General features: G+C 43.1%; 3 protein-coding genes across 5 annotated transcripts; 1 reads left to right on the forward strand and 2 right to left on the reverse strand.

Moving 5' to 3' along the window:
• Nucleotides 1-694: 694 nt before the first annotated feature.
• LOC135502309 (uncharacterized) lies at nt 695-5,255 on the reverse strand. The gene is made up of 5 exons (XM_064795034.1): nt 5,236-5,255; nt 3,042-4,852; nt 2,669-2,842; nt 2,247-2,369; nt 695-2,007 (listed from the first exon to the last, which is right to left on the reverse strand). Exons 2-5 carry the CDS (start codon nt 4,831-4,833, stop codon nt 1,838-1,840), a joined length of 2,259 nt encoding a protein of 752 aa, XP_064651104.1. The 5' UTR covers nt 4,834-4,852; nt 5,236-5,255; the 3' UTR covers nt 695-1,837.
• On the forward strand, nt 5,077-23,190 carry LOC135502317 (carbohydrate sulfotransferase 15-like). Of its 2 annotated transcripts, none has more exons than XM_064795046.1 (8): nt 5,077-5,139; nt 18,559-19,110; nt 19,267-19,459; nt 19,691-19,780; nt 20,027-20,156; nt 20,445-20,613; nt 21,465-21,615; nt 22,729-23,190. In XM_064795046.1, exons 2-8 carry the CDS (start codon nt 18,673-18,675, stop codon nt 22,905-22,907), a joined length of 1,350 nt encoding a protein of 449 aa, XP_064651116.1. In that variant the 5' UTR covers nt 5,077-5,139; nt 18,559-18,672; the 3' UTR covers nt 22,908-23,190. The 2 variants fall into 2 exon arrangements, with proteins under 2 accessions (XP_064651116.1, XP_064651126.1); XM_064795056.1 differs by lacking the exon at nt 5,077-5,139 and adding an exon at nt 18,066-18,250.
• Nucleotides 6,117-15,737, reverse strand: LOC135502298 (cytochrome P450 2B9-like). 2 transcript variants are annotated; one of them, XM_064795022.1, is made up of 9 exons: nt 15,403-15,737; nt 11,510-11,902; nt 11,004-11,232; nt 10,237-10,375; nt 9,605-9,746; nt 8,525-8,658; nt 8,042-8,138; nt 7,391-7,597; nt 6,117-7,085 (listed from the first exon to the last, which is right to left on the reverse strand). In XM_064795022.1, exons 2-9 carry the CDS (start codon nt 11,883-11,885, stop codon nt 6,907-6,909), a joined length of 1,503 nt encoding a protein of 500 aa, XP_064651092.1. In that variant the 5' UTR covers nt 11,886-11,902; nt 15,403-15,737; the 3' UTR covers nt 6,117-6,906. The 2 variants fall into 2 exon arrangements, with proteins under 2 accessions (XP_064651092.1, XP_064651083.1); XM_064795013.1 differs by lacking the exon at nt 8,525-8,658 and adding an exon at nt 9,199-9,335 and having other exon boundaries at nt 15,403-15,735.
• Nucleotides 23,191-23,527: the final 337 nt, after the last annotated feature.

Consider the following 23,527-nt stretch of genomic DNA (forward strand, 5'->3'; position numbering starts at 1 on the left):
TTCACGGTTCACTCGTGACGCGAAGAATTTCCAAGGCATTTCAACTTAGGCCCTCATTTTTTCCTATGTGACAGGGCTCATTGAAATACCTTGTTAATTCTTCGGTTCACGAGTGAACCGTGAAGCATGAGGCGTGAGGAGTGAAGCGTGAAGCTGTGTGTAACGTTTGCCTTAAAGTCATCAGATACTTGTTCCGGTTATCATGATGGTAATTGTAATCGGACAATTGGCGCGGGTTCTTGTTGATTTTACGCTATCTATATCCACGGCACTAATGTAAAGATGGCCAGGAGCCTATTCTGCCTTTGGGCGTTGGGGAGGCGACGGCTCCTGGCCAAGTTAACAGCAAACATTATATAAGTAGCCCTTGTAAATGTTTTTGTCAGCATGCATGCGATTGTAATGCAAGTAGGAGGAAACAAGAGACCCCGGAGGAAACCTACGCTGTCGAAGAGAGTCGCCCCCCCTATCACATGAGTGTACAGGGATTGACCGGGAATCGAACCCGGGACCTCAGAGCTGACAGGTCTCATTGATTGCTCAGTCTGATGCCAGACACGACAGGGGACTCGGTCTGTGGTCAAGGAGGCCACTTGGGAGGACTTTGACATGTTTCATGCCTGGTAATGAATCCACTGTATGTATGAGACTGTGCTACAAACAAACAAACAAACAATGAACCAAATACTTTTCATAGAAAAATGAAGTTTTATTCAGGCATAGAAAGTTATTCCTCAATAATTGCTCGAAAACTTCAAATATGCATAGAGACACTTTAGTCATATTATTTAGGTATCCCAGAAAACTATATTTTCGAATGATTCTGACATGTTTGACAACTTTATGCATTCTGTAGTCTTGACAACCTGCTCTCAGCTCTCCAGCTAAATGCGCTTTACAGTCGGTCAAAAACCTTTCCTTGACTTCATCTTAAAATATTTTTCCTCTCCCTCTTATCAGGCTCACTTAATTGAGCAGACACAGTACTTAAAATTACGGTAACCGGAAAAACGCCGACCGACCGACCGACCGACCGACCGACTGACCTGCCAACCTACCGTCATATGCAGTATCCCTTTCGCTTCTCTATAGCACATGTATCTGTGTAGTGCCCAGCGCAATGGACGTGTCGGACAGCAGCAGGTCATGTGAAATGAAATTGTAAACAAGCGCACGTGCGCTGTTCAAATGACAACAAATGCATATTGCGCGTTGCAGTTCATGCATTGCATCGGTCGAGACACTCGAGTAGAAAAACTACAGTGCATAGATTAGGCCCAAATCATGTTTTTATATCCACCGACCATGTGGACAAAGCATATCTTTAGAGTATCGTTATCAGTTCCTTACCGCGTGGGCTCGTTTTCCCGGTATAATTGACTGGAGATGCTGCTGTCAGACACGTCGGACTCCATCACGTCAATTGCGCAAGGCACTACACAGATACATGTGCCATAGAAAGCGAAAGGGATACTGCATATGACGGTAGGTTCGTAGGTCAGTCGGTCAGTCGGTCGGTCGGCGTTTTTCCGGTTACCTAAAATTACAGCTGTAGTGTAAATACATTGGAACCTATATGAACACACAAGTTAGAACCAAGGACCTAAACATCCATCACAAAACAGAGTATAGGCCTACAAACTAGCTTATATACAGAGACAAGGAAACACATATAAAGACTCTTATATCAATTACACTGAACACATTCTGGTGTAAATGAACACATACATGTACATGTATGCGTAAAAGCACCTAACCAAAACTATGTACCTCACCTAAAAAACTTTATCAAGTCGTCAGTTGACTCAGTACTTGTTTGATTTCAATTTTAATTTGATTATTCCGTTTCATCCAAGTAGTGTTCTGCAGTAATCTTTTTGACCTCATCGACACTAACATCCGAGTGCTTTGCATACATGTGCGTGATCATGTTGTTGAAGTATTTGTAGGGCGTGCTGAAAGATGAAGGGCAATAGGGACATCTAAAGCGGTCCTTTGTGTCTGTGCCTGAAAATGGAATGAAGGCCAAATTGTAAGCAAGTCAAGTCGGGAACAACCCAATGGCACATTTCTGTTAACAAAGTCATGCTCCCAGATGCAAATGGACAGCTGAGACAAGTTACAGAACACTCCAAAGTAGTAACAAGGACCCGTCTCGGTGTGTTGGTTAATTAGAAATAGGTATGCCTTTGTGAGCCATTGTTAGGACAAAGTTGTGGTAGGAATATCAACAGTCCAATATTTACATGTTTTATCTCTTGAAACAGCTTTCCCTCTGCTTCCAACACATCCATCACTGCCTTTCTCCACCTGCATCCCCTTGACATCAAGTGGTCTGTTAGCACCATTCTTTCTCTTGAAAATTCCTCCTGGGAAAGAATAAATTTATACATACAGTTCACGTATTAGATATTTGGTGCGTTGTAATACCTCATTGGTAAAAAAGGTTGATCTTGTCTCTAGTTGTCATTGATGAGCCAAGGCTGCCCTCGGTGATGGATTCAATGAACTGAGAACCCTTTTGGTCTCACCATATCACCATCCTTTACAGACTGGGGTTGGGGAAAAGTCCATTGTTATAGCCCTTTGAGATTGGGGCATGGTGATGAGGTTAGTTATCTTTCTTTGTTTAATTCAGTGCACAGCTGCATGTAATTCCATAGTTTACCTTTTAACTTCCTTCTGGAAGGGAGAACAGGTGGGAAATCGTTGTCATTTCTTTCATTTTCACAGGAAGATGATTCAAGGTCGGAGGAAGATTCAAGGTCAGATGAAGAGAATTCACTGCCAGTGTCATGGTGTTTCACTCTCGCCACTCTGCGTTTCAATTGCTTTATCAAGCCTGAAATAAATTTCAAATATGCTTTAATTCACCTCTCCCATCACCATGTCCATTGCTATTAAACTTCGCCAGGTCTCTTCAGTTCAAAGTGCCCCAAAAGGACTAACTTCATGCCTATAGATCGATATGGTACGAAAACCAATTATTGGCACTTATCTCAGAATATCCTCAAATAATTCGTCAAATATCCCCAACTCACATTTTCTGGGTCTCTTTCGACTTCTCCGATTCGTACTTCCTGCTCCGGAAGGCTTCTTTACCTCTGTGTCATTTACGTCACTGGAATTTGTCGAGCAAGACGACGAATTTCTATTGACAGACATGGGAAGGAGGGGCGACTGGGTCCTATTGAGATAGCGTACATTGAGAAGTTTTGGGATATAATGTTCAGCTAAACTGAATGGTGATGCATTCTGCTTCTGCTCGTTATCACCACTTTCCTTGCAAGTAGATGGAGGACCACCATCAGCATTCGGCACGGTTGCAAATGAATCATTCAGCTTCAGTCTTTTAATGGAAATGGAACAAGGTTTACAATTATGGTGCGACGAGACTGGACTTGGCATTATGGAGCACTTTTTGGTCCTCGATGTCAAGTTCGTGAGAGAGGCCTGAAAATCTGGTGGGATAAAATCATTGCCTTCTGATGTCTTCACCACTGCGGAATTTGGACTGTCATTTGTTTTTATTTGTTCGGCACATGGCTCACTAATTGGTTGCACATTCTCAGCAATGTTTTCGTCATTTTCCACTTCTTCAGTCACACTTTTGCCGACTGTACCAACCTCTATTTGTCTAGAGGTGGCAAATTTTGCTTTCGGAGTACCACAAGACTTTTCAATTTCTAGAAGTTTGAGCCGCACTGAACAAGGTGTGCATTTGTTCACATCAGTAACTGGGGTGGAGCTCACTCCACTTTCCTGCACATCAGCAACTGGGGTCGAGCGCACTCCACTTTCCTGCAGATCAGAGTTGGCGTTACCTTTTTTGAGATTATAGTCTTCTGTTTCGGCGTAAACAAAAGATGAAAGAGACTCTTTAGAGGTATCAGTATCATTCCTATCAGCATTTGGACGGGCACTTTTGTCTGGACGAGAACATGGTTTACATAACGATTTAAAACCTTGGTTTTCAATCGCTGCGGTGTTGCTCACTGTTTTAGGCATTACATTTTTCAGTTGAACTGAGCATGGTCTGCAGACACTTGCCATATCAACATTAGCTGGGCTCCCCACAACTTCCGAAAGCTCCTTGACTTGTGTAAAGTTGCCCTTCTTAGTAAAGAGGGTCCCCACAGTTTCTAGACCCTGCTCGACTTTGGAGGTGGAGTCATCGGATTGACGAAAGCCGTCTTTTTTCACATAATGGTCAATTGCCCGGGGAATGGAACATCTATCCAAGCCGATGTCACACTTCAGAAGGTCAATTCTGCATGGTTTGCATATGACTGACTCCTCTTCTGTCAGATTTTTATTGCAGATGGCTTGAGTACCTAAGGGACTGCAAGACTCATCTTTCTTTTGACAACAGAGATTCTTTTCATCTCCAAGTCCGATATCTTTCCCGTTGTAAAATTGGTCTCCTGCAATAACAGCTGCATATACACTAAAGGTGGTCCCCACAGTTTCTAAACAGTCTTTAACTTTGGAGGTGGAGTCATCAGACGGACTGGAGCTGTCCTTCTTTACATCATGGTCAATTGTCTGGAGAGCATTTTCATCAACACGAATGGTACATCTATCCTCCAAGCCAAAGTCACACTTAAGAAGGACAATTCTGCATGGCTTGCATATGACTGACTCCTCTTCTCTTGAATTTTTATTGCCGATAGCTTGGGTAGCTAAGGGACTGCCAGACTCCTCTTCCTTCTGAAAACATTTTTCTTTGTCACCTCCCAGTCTAATATCTTTCTTGTTATAACAATAACATTCCACACAATCCAACACCGGGATTTTTATTGAGAATGGCTTGCATACGTAAGGTTCTTCCATATTAGAGGTATCCGTCAAACTGAAATGAGACTAGAAGTAAAAAAGGCATAAAATGTAAAGTACTTCCCAAATTTGTTTATTAATATTGTCACATTACATCCTCCTACCACTGCGGGCTAATGACATCTCTTTCTAGTATAGCCAGGACAAGTGCAGAGGGCAGTGTAGAGTGTTGTCACCGTTTCCACCCTGCACGACGATTGCTTGCTGGATGGAGACAGAAATCGTGAAAAGAATATTTGTGTAAAATCAATGGCTTCTATTTCACTTCCCTACCACTTGTGGTAATGAATGACAAATGATCAGGTAGGCACATATTCTCATTTTCAAGGAAAGAAAACTCCTAACACAACCAGTACGTTGGTTTGGGAATAATGTGGAATTTAATAGACAACTTCGTACCAAGAATACAAAAAGTATAAATGTTGTTACGCGTGGTATTGACGAATTCCGACCGTGCCGTGGAGAGCATTCGTCCGCAGCCGAAGACAGTTTCCCGTCTTGACGGATTTGGCAGTCTTTCTACCGCTGTCACCTCCCTCTTTGCCAGTACGATACCTTAGATCTTAGAGTATTTAGACAAGTTATTCTAAGCTTAGATAGTCCTGCATCCCTCCATTTTGAAAGAGTAATGGTTGAACACTGTCCGCTTTTGGTGTTCAATCAACACCCATGAAAAGAATGTTTATCATCATCAGCAAGAAAAAGATTTACCAGGGACTCGAGCTTTATGAGGCGTACGACTCCAGGACTCGGCATTATGTGGGAGAATAGCAGTGATGTCCTAGTCGGGGATTTATAATCCCAGTCTGGTCGCATCCTAGTTTGCATGGTATAGGGAAAACTAGGGAGCGTATTAAGTGGAGGGGGAGGGGGCGGGAGAGGCAAGTGCCCCCCAGACATCGCCTAAGAACGTGTACCATCATTTAGATTTAGGCCCATTTTGTATGAAAGTGGTATTCTGTCCCCCCCCCCAGGACCTTAGTGAGTGCAGACGGGGGGGGGGGGGGGGGCTAAGGCAGAGGTAGAGTCCATCGCATGCTACTCATCAATTCGGTGGGTCTTTTGCTTGTCCTGTCATATACTATCAGATAAAAGGTACTCGCTTTTAAATTTCATTCGAAGGGTTCCATTTCGGGCGCTTTTCTGAGGTATCATGGGGGTTTCTGGAGTGAACCGTTTGATCTTCAAAGATAACCATAGAATAGGACACTATTTCCAGGTGACAAAACCTTAACACCGGGTGAGACGTCAATAAAAAGCGGAATAATACATTGTAGGCTATATTTCTATATAAATTTATTAAACAATGTACACTTAATTTATACTTTTTACAAATGATACATAAATATTCATTATCTAAATACTAGATATGACACAAAGTTATGCGATGGTCCGAAGTCATGTTCCAGCTGGCATTGATTTTTATTTCCGTACGCAGTAATTAATCAACCAGTCAAGTGGATGAAACTTGAGTGTAAACAATAGTACATGTAGACCATGTCTGTAAACAAGTATCCATCACAGGGACCAATTTTAACATAGTGTCAATTGGGAATGAAAAAAATCATCATGCTATTGTGACTTCTAGAGATATCAATCTGGCATCGTCACTGAACCCACCATTCCTTGACCCTCTGTGGATTTCTGAACTAAGTGACCCAAGGAAACTACCACTCCCATGTTAGGATGTCCAACAATATCCTTCAGTCTCCCGCGGCCAATTGTCTCGATTCCCACTCGAACCCATGCCATCTAAACATCCAGATGTATTTCCTCCGGCCTCCTCGTGTAACGAAGTCCGAGGCGGCGTTCAACCCCATCCCTTGAATTGGTGTCCTCCGGATGCTTCAGGACGAACGCCCGCCGCCCGCGCTTCCCACGCACTTAGGCTATACATCACCAATACAAGGCAATATTCCAAAGTTCTGTCCGAAATTCCAAGGTTGAGAAGCAGTCTTGCGATGTCAAAGACTTGATGGGTTCAGATGCCTTCGCAGGGGCTCCATATATTCAGTGGATTATTTTCAGGTTACTTTACACACTAAGTGCATGTTTCTGCGACGCCACTTGCTACCGTGCCACGGCCACAATTCGAAATGGTTTTGGCTCATAAACAATCTTGAGAACGCCTTGTAAAGAGGGTGGTGCATCTCCGCTTGGAATGCTTATGTCAAAGTTTGTAAGCATCGTCACGAAAAAGCTGAATATCATTTTCTTGGCAATCTGCTTCCCGAGGCAGCCACGAGGACCTGGAACAGAGAGTATGGATTAAGCCATTACCTAATAGGCTGTGTACTGTCGCAGGGGTCAGTTCGCTTCCATTACCGAAACTTCGGCTGCGAGTCCAGGTTGATGCCGAGTATGTGTGTTGATTTATTGAATATTTAGAATATCATTAAGTTTTAATGGACCATCTGTTCGTTTTCCTTGAGAACAGGAAAGCGAGAAACGTCTGTTTCGGTAAAGTATTACCGTGTCAACCATGCAGGTCCTAGTTTGTCGCCCGCTATATGTAATGGTTACCATGTCATAGCCCGGTGGTTATTATACTAACCAGCCCCAAACGATAAGTTCCTTTCCTTTCTGTTAAACTTTCCCTCCTCGTCCAGAAATCTTCCTGGTCTGAAAACGTCTGGGTCCCCCCAGTATTCTCTCTCGTTGTGAACGGAATGGAGATTCACGAGAACCAATGTGCCTTTCTCGATGGGGTAGCCATTTAGGGTTGTGTCCTCAGAGGCCATGTGAGGGGCAGCTGTCGGGACTGAAGGAAGAAAGATTGGTGAGCAATTTGATAGGCCATCTAACTTTACTGGGCAGCTTTACTGGGCAGCATTCTTTCTCTCCTCCCTTCCATATCACCATTTCAGAAAGTCAGAGTCGGATGTTCTGAGTTGTCTATTCGCTCCGTACAGTCGTCCTGTCCAGGTTATTAGGATTTTCTGTGGGATAGCGAAAGGACATCGGAGGGATGACATTTCCACTGGAGGAAACCCTACCTCTGATCGAGCCGAACCGGCGAGGTATGCCCTAGAGAAATTTGGTGCTGATTCTCCAAGGTGTAATGAAACATTGTAACCAAGGTGTTTTAGACTCGTTTTGACCAATCGGGCCATTCCAACAAAGCGATTCGGTCTGGCCACACATTTAGTCATTATTTTATAGTACTCCTTAAATCGCGCTCTGTCACTCCTTCCGTTACACTTACTTGCTGAGGATATTCGCATAACCTCATTTATTGTGGCTGTGCAATAGGGCAACTGGTCTTCTTTTACGAGGCAGTCTACTGGTCCGTCACCAAACACCTGAAGGCGAAATGAAAAAGGTCAAATCTTATACTCAGGTGACTACGCCTCTCTATTGCATATGACGTATAAAGTGAGTATCAAAACCTGAATCTCAGGATGTCCAAATATGGCATGGTCGTCAAGACAGAAAATCCTCTTCTCGAGATTCCCGCTCATGCAAGGGCGATACACTGATCAGGAAACGTATACACGAATCAAACAAGTTATTTTGATAAGGAGGTTTTCCACCTGAACATGTTTCAGAGTGATGGACCCCTCAAGAAATTACGGCATACATGTACATATACTCAGCGGGTTTTAATAAACTAGTATCAAGAACAACTATAGACTTCTTGCTAGTATGGATAGCTTTACCCACATCCTGACGACACATTTGAACGCACCTTGTGCATTTCTTCGGTGCATCTTTGAACAGTCAAAGGGTATCGGACACAACAGATGAGCAACCAACTGAACACCGTTCCAACCGATGTGTTCGCTGCTATGAAATCCGTTAAACTCTCGGTAATCGCCGCATCTAAATCGGATCAGATTATTCTATGAGACTTTTCTAGAACGCAGAATGTTATATTTGAATCCATGTGATATATACAATGTACTATTGTATCCCAAAAATATCTCCAATCAGTCTTGGTTAGGATCCCTGCCCTGGCCTTCTCAGGTTCTTAACGTTTAGAGGTACGATTATGAACACTTCAAGCTCGAAAATATTGATTTCAATTCAGCGGGCGACCGGTGATATGGTTTCTAAATTTCACCTACATGTATAGATCGTGACTTCATTCTCGATTTTTTCCCCGCATCAGGGGTTGATGGCGTGTGATATCATTCTACGTCGGAGGCATTAGAACTCCTTCATATCCATACATATCCCCATTTTTTTACTCCCTTTGCTCAATATATTGTTTCAGGTCGAATGCTTATGAAAGAAAATATGCTATCTGGACCGGGCATATAGCAGGGGACTAAACGGAGGAGTTATTTTTGAGATACCCATGCAGGGAAGAAAACATATGGGTATGACGAAACACATGGGTGTGGCGATGGTAGGCTATACCTGTTGAATTTCTTCCTGACATTGTTCGACGACCTTTGGAAAGCGTGCCATGTAAAGGGTAATCCAAGAGTTGGTGCCCTTTGTGGTAGCTATAGCTGCTTGTATCATGTCAAGGATACACACAGAGACTACAACATCTGTAAGAGACCATGAAATAAGTGTGGGACATGTCGTGGGACGTTAATCAGTGATTATAGGTATATCAGTAAATGGTCCGCGACGCGAACTACATGTATTACCAAATGAGCATTTTCTCGCCAAACGTAGAACTTCGAGAAAGGTGACAGAAACATAGGGCAGGATTGCTCAGATGTTTCAGGTTTGTAGGAACCTAATTCAACAGTAACTTTAGTGCCTCGCCTTTTCAGTTAAATTGAATGTGGTTCGCCTTGAATCAGATACTTACCAGAATCATGGTCCACTCGTTTCCGGTACGCATGCGCCAAACTCTCAACCTCATGGTCGCCGTCACCACCCAAAAATGAAGAAGTATCTTCCCGCAATATGAACTCCTTCACCTCTTTCCTGAGTCGTATGATTTCGTCCTCCTAAAATGTGTATGTAGGTTATGAATGTTAAAAAATTCAGTTTCCATCAAGAGTCAAAACTTTCAATACAAAACTGACCTAATGGCCAACTGTAGCGCAGTATGTGCTCTCCTTGGTTTCTACAGAAATATTTCTGGATTAGGCGGAGGATTGAATGTACGAACTGCTTGCTGGTATGCTGTACAGTTTGAAGCGCTATCGAAGAGTTTACATTTCGTACTACTGGTTCAGCAACATATTCAATTGAATCTCGTAAAGTTCAGATTGTAGGACATCAGTGGAACCTCTCTTAGCGGACACCCTCCAATAAGCACTGGTTTTGGTCCCAAACCTGTAATTTTCATTCAAATTGACCTCTGTAATCAGGACACCTCTCTAATAATGACAGCATGTCAGCCACAAGGGTGTCCTCAATAGGGTTCTACTGTAATTCTAACCGTCCACTTCATGCCTGAGGGCAGCTGACGTATCGACTTGACCTTTAACTCACAAATGAAGTTCCGATGCCAATGTGCTTCAGGAATCGTAGGGCTGGAATGAAATGCTCCATCTGTCCAAAGCCTTCAATCTCAAACATTCTGTCCACAGTCTGTATAAGCTCTTTGATGCGTTTGTCAGTGTAGTCAAACCTAGCGTAAACAGGACAAAGATGCAAGATCTAATTCACCCGGAAGGAAAAAGGTTTGGTCTACTTTCGGGGGAGGGTGAGATATTGGAAAGGTAATGGCTTGGGCAGACTTTAAGAATCATTTCGGTACTGGTTATACATGTATTTGGAATCTTGAAGCACTACTAAGAACTTGATAAGGATAGGAATAATGGATTTATGTCTCATCAATACGTTCATAATGAATAACCAACGTACATGTACATGTACATGTAGTAGTCGAAGTACCACACGTATACTGTACAAGTCCGTGCGTGTTGTAACATCAGAATTGTTTATTTCTTCTCATTCGGCCTTTTGCAATTTACAGTAGAACCTCCCTTAGCGGACACCTCTCTAATAAGGACAACCTCTGTATTAAGGACACTAGTTTTGGTCCCAAATTGGTTATTTCCATTCAATTTGACCTCTCTAATCAGGACACCTCTCTATTAAGGACAGCACTTGTCAGTCCCGAGGGTGTCCTTAGTAGAGAGGTTCTACTGTAATAACAAACTCCATGATACAATCCCGACGTTGTTTTTTAACGGACTGGCGACATTATTAAACATATTGCCGTATCGGATGTCCCATTCACGTTCTCAACGTACCTTCTATTGAGCATAACTGAACACATAGTGTTGGCGCTGACCGACGCCATAATGTCTCTGGGGTCGAATGGTCTCCCTTTCTTTGCCTTGATGAAGCCAACTAGCTCCTGCATCTCTTCGCTGATGTACCGTCGAATGTTTTCTGGCTTGACTGTGTCTAAGTCATGGATCGCCCGCAGGGTCAGTTTGCGGAGGTACGACCACCTTTCTCCATTTTGGAAGAATATGCCTGAAATGACAATTTTTTATGCCTTGTAAGGACAAGGAGGTTTAGTCACTTCCTTTAACTAATCGGCATCCCCTTCTTCATACATGTTCCCATTTTTACTCCTAAATTGTTTCAGAATGTTTAACTTTTACCAAATTGTTTCAGGAGATTCAACTTTTACCAAATAAGGTGAAAAGTCTTGAAAAGAAAACGTTGTCACGAGGAAGTTATCCTGGCATTAACCATTTGTTTATGATTTCCATGGTAACTTGCCCTTTATTGTCGTATTTATACCTACCAAGACATTCTGGGTGATCCTTCATATAGCCCAGTAGGGGGCGCTCACTGAATGCCTTGGCTTTGGTAACGAGGACCTCCTTTACACTGTCATACCCACAGACAACGATTGCTGGTACCTCCCCCATGCGGAAGGAGTAGACACTTCCGTATATCCTGCTCAGCTTAGTCAATACTATTACGAAATTGCTGGGGTTGAAGAAGATCACGTAGAGGTTTCCGAGGAGGGGTATTGATGGCGGACCAGGGAGATGCCCGTCGATAAAGAGCCATCTTTTGGTGACCGTGAAGACTACCAGCAGGATGAATAAGTAGATTAATGCAGTGGTCAAGTGGATTGACGAAATCCAGTCAAAATGAGTATCGCTGGGCGACATCGAATCAATTTGAATCTCTGCAAGCAGAAAAAACGAAAATATCGTTGAGAGAACAAGACTTTTAAGTGACTGTTTCATTGCCACCCGAAATATTTTGCTCAATGTGCAGAGAAATTCGTTTGAAATTGATATTATGAAGTATAAATCTCCTCCTGCCTATATACATGTCCTCATTGTTTACTCCTGCGGCTGCATGCCGAAGGAGTAAACAAAAGGGAAAACGTATGGAGAAGGAGGCCGTTTATAGTTCAGAAATGCCAACGTATCTTTCGGCCTTCGCCTAGTCTCCACAACAGGTGCATGATCTGCAGTCCTTTTCGAACTGATCAATTATATCCCGAGTCCTATTTATAGTATCGATATTATAAACTCAGTCAATTTCTCGTTGGCCTCCTAAAGTGTTTATGCTATTTTTAGATCAAAGACCGCGATGGCCCGAATATCCAGTCGTATTATTGTCAGATATCTGGCGTAAACAACCTTCGGTCATTGCCATCAGTTTATAATCACCCATCGATGCGACACCCGTGTCCCAAGATAGAATGTCCGGGAGACAACGAATTCTGTTATGTACTTTAATCTCTGAGGCATTGACAGTCACGGTTTCTGCAGAAATGTATACCACAATCCGTTAGATAGGGGCGGACACTTTTCCAACATGACATTTTCGATTGCTAAACCAGTATCCAAACGAAGTTACTTTTTGTGCTCCTTCACTTTTTCCATCAGAGCTATTATGACTGTTGCTGGAGATATTACAACAGATTTTTTGCGATTGCGTTTGGTTGTTTTGTTTTCTAACCCGACCAAATTTTTCAGAATTTTGAACTCTGAAAGATGAACAAATTTCTAAGTCCAAACATTTTTTTTCACTTGTTTTTTTTTCTGCTCAAAATGAAGATACATCATCAGCCCCCAAAAATGTTGGCTTTGAAAATTTTTCGGAATTTTGAACTTATGAAAAAGTTCAACAATTTTGGCGGAAAACCTAATAATGCATTTTGTCGCTGGATTCTCATTTGGAAATTCAGACCGAAAGTGACCTAATTCAACTCTTCGCGCTAGTGATTTTCTTGAAAATCGACTCCCAAATTTCCCAGATATATATCATACATGTAACACATAAAAACGGGTCATAAAACAAAGAACTTGAACATGGTAGATTATGTTTACATATTGTAATCTCCCGAGTCCGCAAACAATTAATCAGAGAAACGCGGTACGGATTTTGTTAACTATGGATACAAGCCCGTTGAGTTGAGACTGAACTAGCGTTCAGGGCGGTGGGTTAAGGCTATAGGGAAGATTTGGGTCATCAGGACATTAACCAGACAGAAAACGCGGTAAACAAAGTTTTTGGACGGCTACCAAATTTTCACAGATGGCATTAACGAATTTTTCTCTGGTCTCTTTGTATTATACGCGCCGGACACCGATCCAAAGGTTGACCGCGCTCAACGTTGCTTAACTTCCACTCTGGGGCCAACGCGCCAACCACTGGGCCATAAAGGAATTCCCTCATGGCCGGCGGGTTAAGCCGTTCCATATACCTGGGGGTACTATACATCATTCTCCCTTCGGACAAAGATGGATCGTCCTCGATCCTACCGCTTCATGCGTCTCAGTACCGAACTACAAATCCAGAGCTCGCATCGCGTGGGAAGGTCTGCCAGATGTATCGTACGCGCCGGTCCGAAGGTTGACCGCGCTCAACGTTGCTTAACTTCCACTCTGGGGCCAACGCGCCAACCACTGGGCCATGAAGGAATTCCCTCATGGCCGGCGGGTTAAGCCGTTCCATATACCTGGGGGTACTATACACTCTTACTGTGCTATATTTGGGGCAGTGGTCTTGATTCCCAATCTTGATTCCCGTGCCCGTTTCAGAATGGCCCCGTCGTCACCCACGTATACAGAGACCCCGCGGAGCTTGGTCAGGCATCGTTAAAGCGTCACACAAACAAGCGATTTTTGTCGGTGCGAACTGCGAATATAATCGCTTAAAATTAAGAAGAAGAACAATTGTGAGAGAATCCACAAATCCAAAAATCGGTCAACTTGGTCTATTGGCCTACTCCCCAGATTTGAGCCTAACTGTCGGCATTATTACCCCCGCCTCGTTTATTTGGATGTGGGCCTACTGAAAAAAACCCGGTGTATATAGGGCCGAGCGAAATTATATCTCCACACAGTCTTTCGGTGATAATCAAGAGGTTGTGCGCACTCTTCCGATCGACTTGCCGGCACTCCGATTTCATATCCGAAATTGAATTGCACTTAAATCCCGGGATCTGCATGTATATTGTGATACATACGATTTGATTTAATTGACGGACGTTTTCGTATTGATATTCCACCTCCATCTTCAACTTTTGTCATTATTTCGGGTCCGATCCGTGAGTCAAGCTATCATGAGACGGCAGTAATTCGCTCTCATTTGAAGTCGGAGTGGCCCATAGTCGTATAAATAACGCGCACAGCCTCTGTACTTAGATTAAACTTTCGCCCACCTGGCCCTAAACCTGTTGGGTGTAGCTCAAACCTCAATACATCCTGAACCTCATGGTCTTTACTCCTATAAACGTAGCCGGGGTAACAGCAAAAACCTTGTTGGTCAAGCTGACATCAATGGCATGATTGATAAAATCATAATTTAGTTCAATAAGCGGCAAAAATAGCTGAAGTTAACATTGTTCCACTTCTCATATCAGCGATTCAGTTAGAGCTTTTACTTTTATTATGAATAATCATAAATATTTTAAAGTGCTCGGATGGGTTACATTTCGTAACCGTGCATGTCGAATTATGTCGAATTATAGACGAGACAAGGTCAGTCTGAAGGAGGATTAACGTTGGCACGTGTCAGAATTCACGGGTCACATGTCGCCTGTCCCGTGCACGTTCGTCTTTTGCATCATCCCCGATAAACCAGAGTCAGTCGTATCCTCCTCCCCTCACACACGTTACATAAGCTCGGTCGATAGTGCCCAGTGTTGGCCTTAGCTTCAGGATGCAGTCGAGTTGCATGTGTACCACTTGTTTGGCCACCCAAATACACCGATTCCAATTTTGGCAAAATCACACGTAAGCGATAATATATAAGAAGCCACAATGATGACGATGATGACGACGATGACGACGATGATGACGATGATGATAATAATAAATAACAACAATCACTGGAATAACGAATCATGTGTAAATGACGGACTCTCGCTAATTAGGAGTACATGTACCTAGTTCGTGCTCACAAACGTCAGTGGGTTTTTATCTTTTACGAACACTGGTGATACGGATTATGTATTAAAAATGTGAAACACAGCTTCACGTTATGCTGTAGGCCTAGATGAATTTGCATTTCTAATTAGCTGATTAGTTTGTAAACGACGCACTTGCTTGATGAAAATGACCGAATGAATCTACGCCAGCATCAAGGGTGGGGCGATCCTTGAGAGCCTGGCTCCAATGCATCTTGGCGTGGGAAGGATGAGGAAATTTATAAAGGAAAATAACTTACCGGTATCTGTAATATTGAAGTTAAAGACGATTTCATAAGTTCAAAGGTCTATGAGAAACAAATGTCTTGACGTTTGGCCAATGTTGTCTCGCTGATCCAGTGTCGTTGAATAACCATATCCAACTTGACCGGTCTTTTTGTGGACCTGATACCACGTGATCTTCCTCGAATGTCATTGATCGAGGGTGAAGGCCCTGACACTATTGTGGTTATAGGTAGCCGTCACCCTCCATGCCAAGGACGTCGAGCGATCCAACCCTGACATAAGTGAACAAGGTTCAAGCGATACCGCGGCCATGACCAGTGATGACCTCCTGTGTAAGGTCGTGGTAAGGGGGGTTCACTCGATAAAAAGGACGGTCTATATGTGTCACTTCAGCTATCGGCATTGAATGAATTCCCGTGGGGAACGAGTAGCCATATTAAAGGTATTTTTAATAGTCTGCTTGGGTCTTCACATCCTGTGCCTTTCTTAATTTTACCTTTTTCAATATCTGAGATTTTGACACCTCTGATTTGAGAATTTGGGTGAACTAGTTTCAAATTATAGTTCACCAAATACCAAAATCAGACTAGGCAATCTGATTAACTAACTCCGCTATTACGTGTACTTAAGATTTGTGTTTGACATGTTTGAACTCTCCACATATCCTTGATTTCGGTCGCAGGCCAGGTCAATGACATGCCTCTGGTCGGGTTCAGTCATTCATTGCCAATGACAACAAGAAAATAATTCGTGGCCAATTATATAGGTCAATATATGGTAAGCATAAAAACAGGTCAAACTCACACAATTGTAAATCTCTAATAAGGACACAGGGAGGGGGCGGGCGCCGTTGTTCCCCATTTTTCCAATTTTAGAATGGCTATGAATTTTTAATGTGGGAAACAGAAAAAAGGTGTCAATCTGTTTTTCGGCGTTCCCCGCCAAACAATGAGGGAAAACGCTCAGAAACGAAAACACTCAAAAACGTAATGGTGAGAAATTATTTTTTCTGCAAGAATACGCGTGTTCAGAATTTTCGACCTTTTTTTTTTTCATGCACACCCGATATATGTGACTATGGCCATGGCAGTGGAAGCGGTGCGGTGATTGAGGGAGAGGAGTTGCACCTCTCAATCCTTGACACTCGGATTCGCAAGTAGGACGTAAACAAACTACTTGTGGCTAAAGAGCACGAGACATAAAATTGCTCTACATATCATGATTCCTAATGATTGCCACAATTTAGGAACAAGGCCCGCCGAATTGCATTTCTGTACTATCTTGGGTTTAACCATGGTATCTAATCAGTCAATAGAACATACGTTGGTTTTTAAAAACCACATGCTGAGCAGCGTACATTTGTTTGTAATCCGAGTCAAGAGGCAAAGATGGGCTCCGCCCTGTGGTCGAAGAGTCGTGGGTTCGATTCCTGAATTGCACTACCACGCTCGTTAGCCCAGTACCATAAATGTAAGCTCGATTCGTTTCTTGAACCGTGAACCTAATGTACCGGGCCGTGACATCATGTAGTGCACTCTTCGCAGTGACCTTAGTCCAAAACCTCCGCACAGCTCGTGTCTGAGATAGACGCATAACATTTGGTACAAATTGAGGTTGACTTCTAGGCATATAACCCCTATTGGCTTGTAACCGAGGGTGCGCAAATGCCTCATACCTTGAAGAAGATATTCACAAGGTTCGCAGCGAACGCTGAAGATTTAACCTGTAGGGCACAACGCCACAGCGTTTATAATAGGTGGGAGAGAAATTAGATAAAGTCTTTACAATTTCAGAGAAAGACTGTCCACGCCAATAATTGGTTGGTCTCTTCCGTCTTCGTTGCCAGTTAGATTTTGTAGTGTCCCTCGCCTATTGATTTCTTGCCAACCGGGTCAGCATCGTTTAAGAGCAATTCCCAACAGCAATAGTTGACCAACTCAGTAGGGAAAGACTGGTGTTGATACATTTTTGATAGGCCTACAGACGGTATCCCATCTCAAAAGTAGCTCCTGATAGATTTATCTCTGGCATTAAATACATGTATATAGAAGACATGCACATCCAGAATTTGACGGCAACATACAATCATGTACAATGCGGTGGCTGAAGAAGAACATCACTGCAAACTAATTTTACTTGAAATCTCGAGTATGGATCCCGCCGAGACGCAACTTGAGAATACCAACGAAGTCCGTCACCAATCTATATGTGACATACAACATATCAGGGCATCAATGTGTCGCCATCTATCTTGTACACAAACTATCACTTTGTTACGGATCTCATGTTCTTTTAAACAACAAAAATATCGCTGCATGGTGAGAGAGATGAGACAGTCACAGCCAGGCCGAATCAGTCCTGGCTGCTCCACCGTGTTGCCAACATGGTGAGAGAGATGAGACGGTCACAGTCATGGTGTTGACAACACAGAGAGCTTTTGGTAACTCTTTCAAATAATGTTCTTGGGGTCAAATCCTCAGCGAGTTCAAGCAAAAACTTGCAATTTGTTTTCGGTGTTTCATAGATTCAGACTTAGAATTAGGCCTATACCAACTTTCAAAGTTGACACGGTTTTCGTTGCCCCATGTTAATGACAAGCTTACTCACACAATATAACAGTAGGTGTTTACATTCAGTCAGTAGCAGCTTAAAATAATAAGTCTGGAGGCCTTTTTGCATAGGCCTTTACGTGTGAGACGTTTACCAACTTGTAGGCTAATTCAAATATCTAGGGCTATACCCAGGTGCATTTCTTTGGACAATTCTCTCGGCAAGGTCAATTTCTATACAAAGTGAAATTCTCTGGCCGCGATGACGTTTTTACACTCTCATCCATTGGTTGTGCTCAGTTATACACAGAAGGTAAGTGCACAGCAGAGGACGAGAAAAATCAGGGGAAGTTCGTCGGTGAGACGTGACATTTTTTCATCTCTTTTCAAGGATTTCTGATACATAAATAGGCGTCATCAGAAGAAAGACCAAATCATTACCAAGTTAGTTCAAGTTCGTTCGCAGTCCAACACCGATGAGCCAGCCATACGCTGGGTAATACTCTACCGGCCGGTACATTACATCACTCAAGAGAATCTGCTGAGAACCGTAGCTAGAATCTGATGTATTATATACACGTGTAGTGTTCATTTACATTCCGCAACTTTTGTTTCTTTTAGACGACTCAAAAGCATTGATGACGAGTTGAGTAACGAGTCTTCTTGAGCCAACTTAGATTTTCCAGAACGCGTGTCCGGTTCAGCTTTCTCTCGGAGCATCCCTCCCAGAAACCTATGATGCGAGGCAGACAGGTTGTACCTTTGGCTGGGGCAATACTGATATCAATATTTCTGGTAAACGAGTTCACTTCGCTCTGCCAGGAAACGCCATTTGGACTAACTTCGAGCGAAAACCAGAAAACAGGTCAAGTTGTCCAGACGAGAAGGTTACTCGCAGTACCACTTTCTAATGGTTCCCTGATATCTTGGGGCAGGTCATTGCTTCCTGGTCCTAAAAAGAAAGAAGTTCAGGGTGTGGTGAACTTGAATATTCACGAGTCAGATACGGCCAATGAGGAGTCAGACAATGCTGTGCAGAAAACTAAGAAGAAATCGTTAAAATTCAAGCGAGGATCAGTGGAACAAATTCTTCGAGATCTCCAGAATGGTCGCCTGCCGACGCAAGACGTTCTCGCTTCAGAAATGACCAAAGATGCTGGGTTCGATATACCGGTAAGCAATCTGTGTGAGTCAAGTCACTTTACAAGTCATCTTATGACAAGACCTAAAAGCGGAGCTATATTTTGTTGAAAACCACAATGCTACCCCAAAGTCCCCGATTTCTAGAGCCTTCAAGATAGGTATAGCTGTGCCACGTTTCTCTTTCAGACTCCTCTTCCAGTTGACCCAAACTGGAAGAACCCGTGCTGGGTTGTGCGCGGCGCACTCCACTGCCTACCCTATTTCTATGTCATTGGTTTCCCCAACTCCGGCACCACAGACCTTTTCTCAAGAATCACCATGCACCCACACGTCCTACCCACGTTTGCCAGGAGAACGAATATTTGGACAATAGGGAGGAGTAAGTATGGTATGGGCGAGATAGCGAGAGAACGAGAAATATAACATTGGTGTCATTCGATGCTTTATCATTATGTTTATTGGAGGTGGCGCTGATCGGTCACTGCATGTGATAACGCACCTACGCCTAAGCTGTCAGTACAAGACACGGAACGAAACGAATGGCTAATGGTAGTTATTGTTGTGTGTAGGCGATGGGAGTGATCTAAACTCAAATAATCCTTCTCTGCAGCCCTTGACATGCCCCTTTCCCGGTTTAGCCATTTGTGTGGACTGCCTCTCTTTACCCGGGGCCAATCAAACAAGCAAGACTACATTCTCGGTGAGTTACGTCGTCGATTTGGTTGCATAATCCGTGCTCGCCCAAAAAAATCAACGTAAAATTAAGTTTGTTTCGATGAGAAATAGTATTTAACTGGGAAAGTTCTTTATTTTGAAGCAACATTTAAGGCCATTGGTTTCAACGTCCATGCATCTTAACCAGCCCTCAGCTGAATACGTTTCTTTGGGACGCTGATTCCAGTTACGCATACACGCTGTCATCCACATAAAATGCCATTTATTCTAGGTGATGATAGTCTAATGGTAGCTGACCACGCGATGACTGCCAAACGAAGGCCCTATGGACCAGCCCACTTTATCAAGAGATACACACCAAACGCAAAGTTCATTGTTTTGTTGAGAGATCCAGCCGCGAGGTAATCAGCAATCCACATGTTTCTGTAAACGCCTATCTCCACATAAAAGTTTCTTGCCGCGTTATGTGATAATGCTCGATGACACCCGTATGCCACTGTTGATATACGTGTCTGTGTGGACGAAATCGCAGTCGCGCGGAAATTATTACGCGGAAGCCGATGGTCGCAGTTCATACCAAAACGTTACTCAAACTCGCGAAGGCAACCACACGAACGCCTTTTTCTTGGCCAACTGTGAGGCTCACATTGTGGTTCTTTCGTAAATCTTTTCACTTTTTCTATCTGAAGGGCATTCTCACAGTACACCAAGATAGATTGGGATAAGAATCGAGAAAAGAGTCCATATTATTTCAACATCCTTCTCGAAAAGGTTATTGGTTTGGCACGAACGTGTATGAAGACAGCCAGCGCCCGAGCGTGCGCTTTCAACAAGCGGTTACGGGTCGCCGATAATCAGGTGAGTAGGCGACCGCAGATGTCCGATTACAATCGACCCGCCCGATCTTTTGTGACGGGTGAAATTGAGGGGTGTAAGGAGTGCATCTCTGACCCCTCTATAATTGGCTCGGGCGAGTCTTTACGGTTTAAGGCCCGTGTCCACTGGGTGCGTTATTACGTGCGTTATCATGCAGCGCACTGCGCATATGTAACGCGTTGCGTAATACGGGCGTAATACTATGTCCATTGGTCCGCATGCATTCCTTGATCCCTTTGCACATATTGCCACCCTTTCATATCCTAGGCCTATGGTCAGTTTCTATTGGCTGATCACATAACACGGACCAGAACAGTACGTTGCGTGATCCGCTTCATAAAGAAAATTTCTTAATGGGCCGTATTACGTAGCGCAGTGCAGACCGTGTCATGCACAAAAGGACCGGGTTCTTTGAAAAGCCATTGAACTTTACAATGCGCAGTTTCTATGCGTAATACGCTCCGTGATAACGCAGCGCAAAACGCACTGACAGGTGGACACAGACCTTTAATCGTAGAAAAGTGATGACCATCCCCTGCCGTCCGTCAATTTTTGAAGTGAAGTGACAAGACAAAATTCCAGGGATTACATGTATACCCGCTGCTCCCTAGCAGTTTATTTCGAATTTTTGCATGATAATAACATACATTCGTGAGAAGTTTTGAAAACGAGTCGAGACGGGCCAGGCCTCATGCGGGTATTTTAGACGGAACAATTCCCTGATCCTATCGGTGAAATGCATCAAATCTGTCCTTATCGACAGGTGACGGGCGGACCGCGAGTACGGCTTGCCATACGCGAGCCTCCGTGTTAACTTTTGTCTCCTTTTTCAGATGTCTATAATATGGAATGGGATGTACGCGGTCTACCTTGCCGAATGGTTACAGGTTTTCCCGAGAGAAAATTTTCTTTTCGTCAAAAGTGAGAATTTTTCAATGAATACTGGAAAGGTTATCCAAGATGCCTATACTTTTCTTGGGTTAGGTACGTTTTTCTTTAGAGATCATAGATATTTATTCGGAGGAACGAAATTTGGTCGAAAGTGTTCAAAATTTGCTCTGCTTGTTTGTGATAGATGTCATTACTGCAGTAGATATATAGAGGCAAACAATCAGGGACCCGCATTGTATTCCAGGTGGAAATTTTCATCAGGCGCCCGGATCAGGTGGGCAAAGCCCGATAAACTGGACCGCCTGACTATTGACACGCTTTATCAGTGAAAAGTGCAAATGTACTTTCATGTAAATAAAGCATTGTGCGCACAATACTCGTACTATTTGATAGATCTACATGTACTTGCTTTCATGATGGATGAGGTCGAGAAAAACCTTGGGAGGTCCTGATTTTTTATTTCAAATTGGCTGCCGACAGAACCGTCGCCTAGCCAAATATCGGAAACGGAACTTGACAACTTTGTGCATGCTCATTAACTTATACTAGTTACTTGCTATCGAAGTTGCATTATGACTGGCTTTTTTCATGGACAAGGAAATATAAGTGCCAAGTTGCCCCTTTTTATAATGATGAGGGCTCCATTGTTGAATCAGGGCATCATTATCTTCTCCATACATCATGTAAATACATTGACGCGAACTGTATGATGCAGCACAATAGAATATCATGATTGCATTTTGTCATAATTTTTTATTGTGCGCCCATTTGTGAAAACCAGCTATGACAGGCACATAAAATGATGCCTGATATCCGATTTTCTTTCCGAAATTGCCCCACTAACAGAGACAGTGCATGTCACTGAAAGTTCTGATTGAAATTGATAATTAATCTTGGAATCTGTGCTGTGTGATAGATTGATTAATTGTAACCGATTGTCAATGACCCATCCATATTATAAAGCACTGGTTCACTCCTTTATTTATCGTCGAAGATTATTTCATGATTACTTGAATCATATCATAAATCGAATTATACATGTAGTTAATGCCTTCCGGGGTCATGTAGTCAGCAATGTACAAAACACCAGCCTAATCGAAAACCTGGTTGACTGTTCCTGATTTCAGTTCAGATGTACAATATTGGTCACATGTAACATCCCTCGATATATGCATTGTATTATGTTTTTTGTCCAATTCTTTTCAGATCGGTTATCGGATGACGTCATAGCTACGATATCGTCTGCCCCGAAACAACATCACCATGCCTACTTCAACGACAACATCGGGCCCCTGTCAGCAAAATCACGAAAATTACTCGATGAGTTCTATGCGCCGTTCACAAAAGCTTTGGAGGATATAATTGGTGAAAGTCTAACGCAGTGATGGACAATTACGAGAAAAAACAAAAAGGACATGCACGTTCACCTTCCTTACATGTTCAGAGCCATATTGAATAGAAGGTTATCGTTTATAGAGCGTTCTTCAGTGTTTTTGTTAATGTTGTGTTTGCTATCACTTGCAGTTTACATTGTAATTCGTTGCTGCCGGACTCTCAGAATTTGATGATTTGTGCAATCTGTAATATCAAGCATTCATAGTCCTTATGAATTCGTGGTAATACAGTGACGTGTCTTCCCGCTGTCACTGAATAAATGATATGAATAAATGATGAGAGCATGTCTTGGCTTTTCTATTCATTGTCAATCATGCCATCTATCTATACTATAATGCGCGTTGTGGCCGCTAAATAGGAGGCGATTTTTGTTTCAAAATTGGGCCTCGGAAATGCGTCAAATTTTTGCAACTTTTGGCTTCGTAGGTGTGGATCATAAGTAAGAGTGTCACTGAGGGTGTCATACGTCGAATATCTTGGTGGTTTTGGAATAAATAACAACTTTTCAGAGAGCACGTCGACTGGAGAGCTCCGCTCATTCTCAAAAGCATACACAAACTTCACGCATATTCTCCCTGCCACATCAATATTAGCTTCCAGCACGTATGTA

This window comes from Lineus longissimus, chromosome 2 (assembly GCF_910592395.1).
Source record: "Lineus longissimus chromosome 2, tnLinLong1.2, whole genome shotgun sequence".
Classification (NCBI taxonomy): domain Eukaryota; kingdom Metazoa; phylum Nemertea; class Pilidiophora; order Heteronemertea; family Lineidae; genus Lineus; species Lineus longissimus.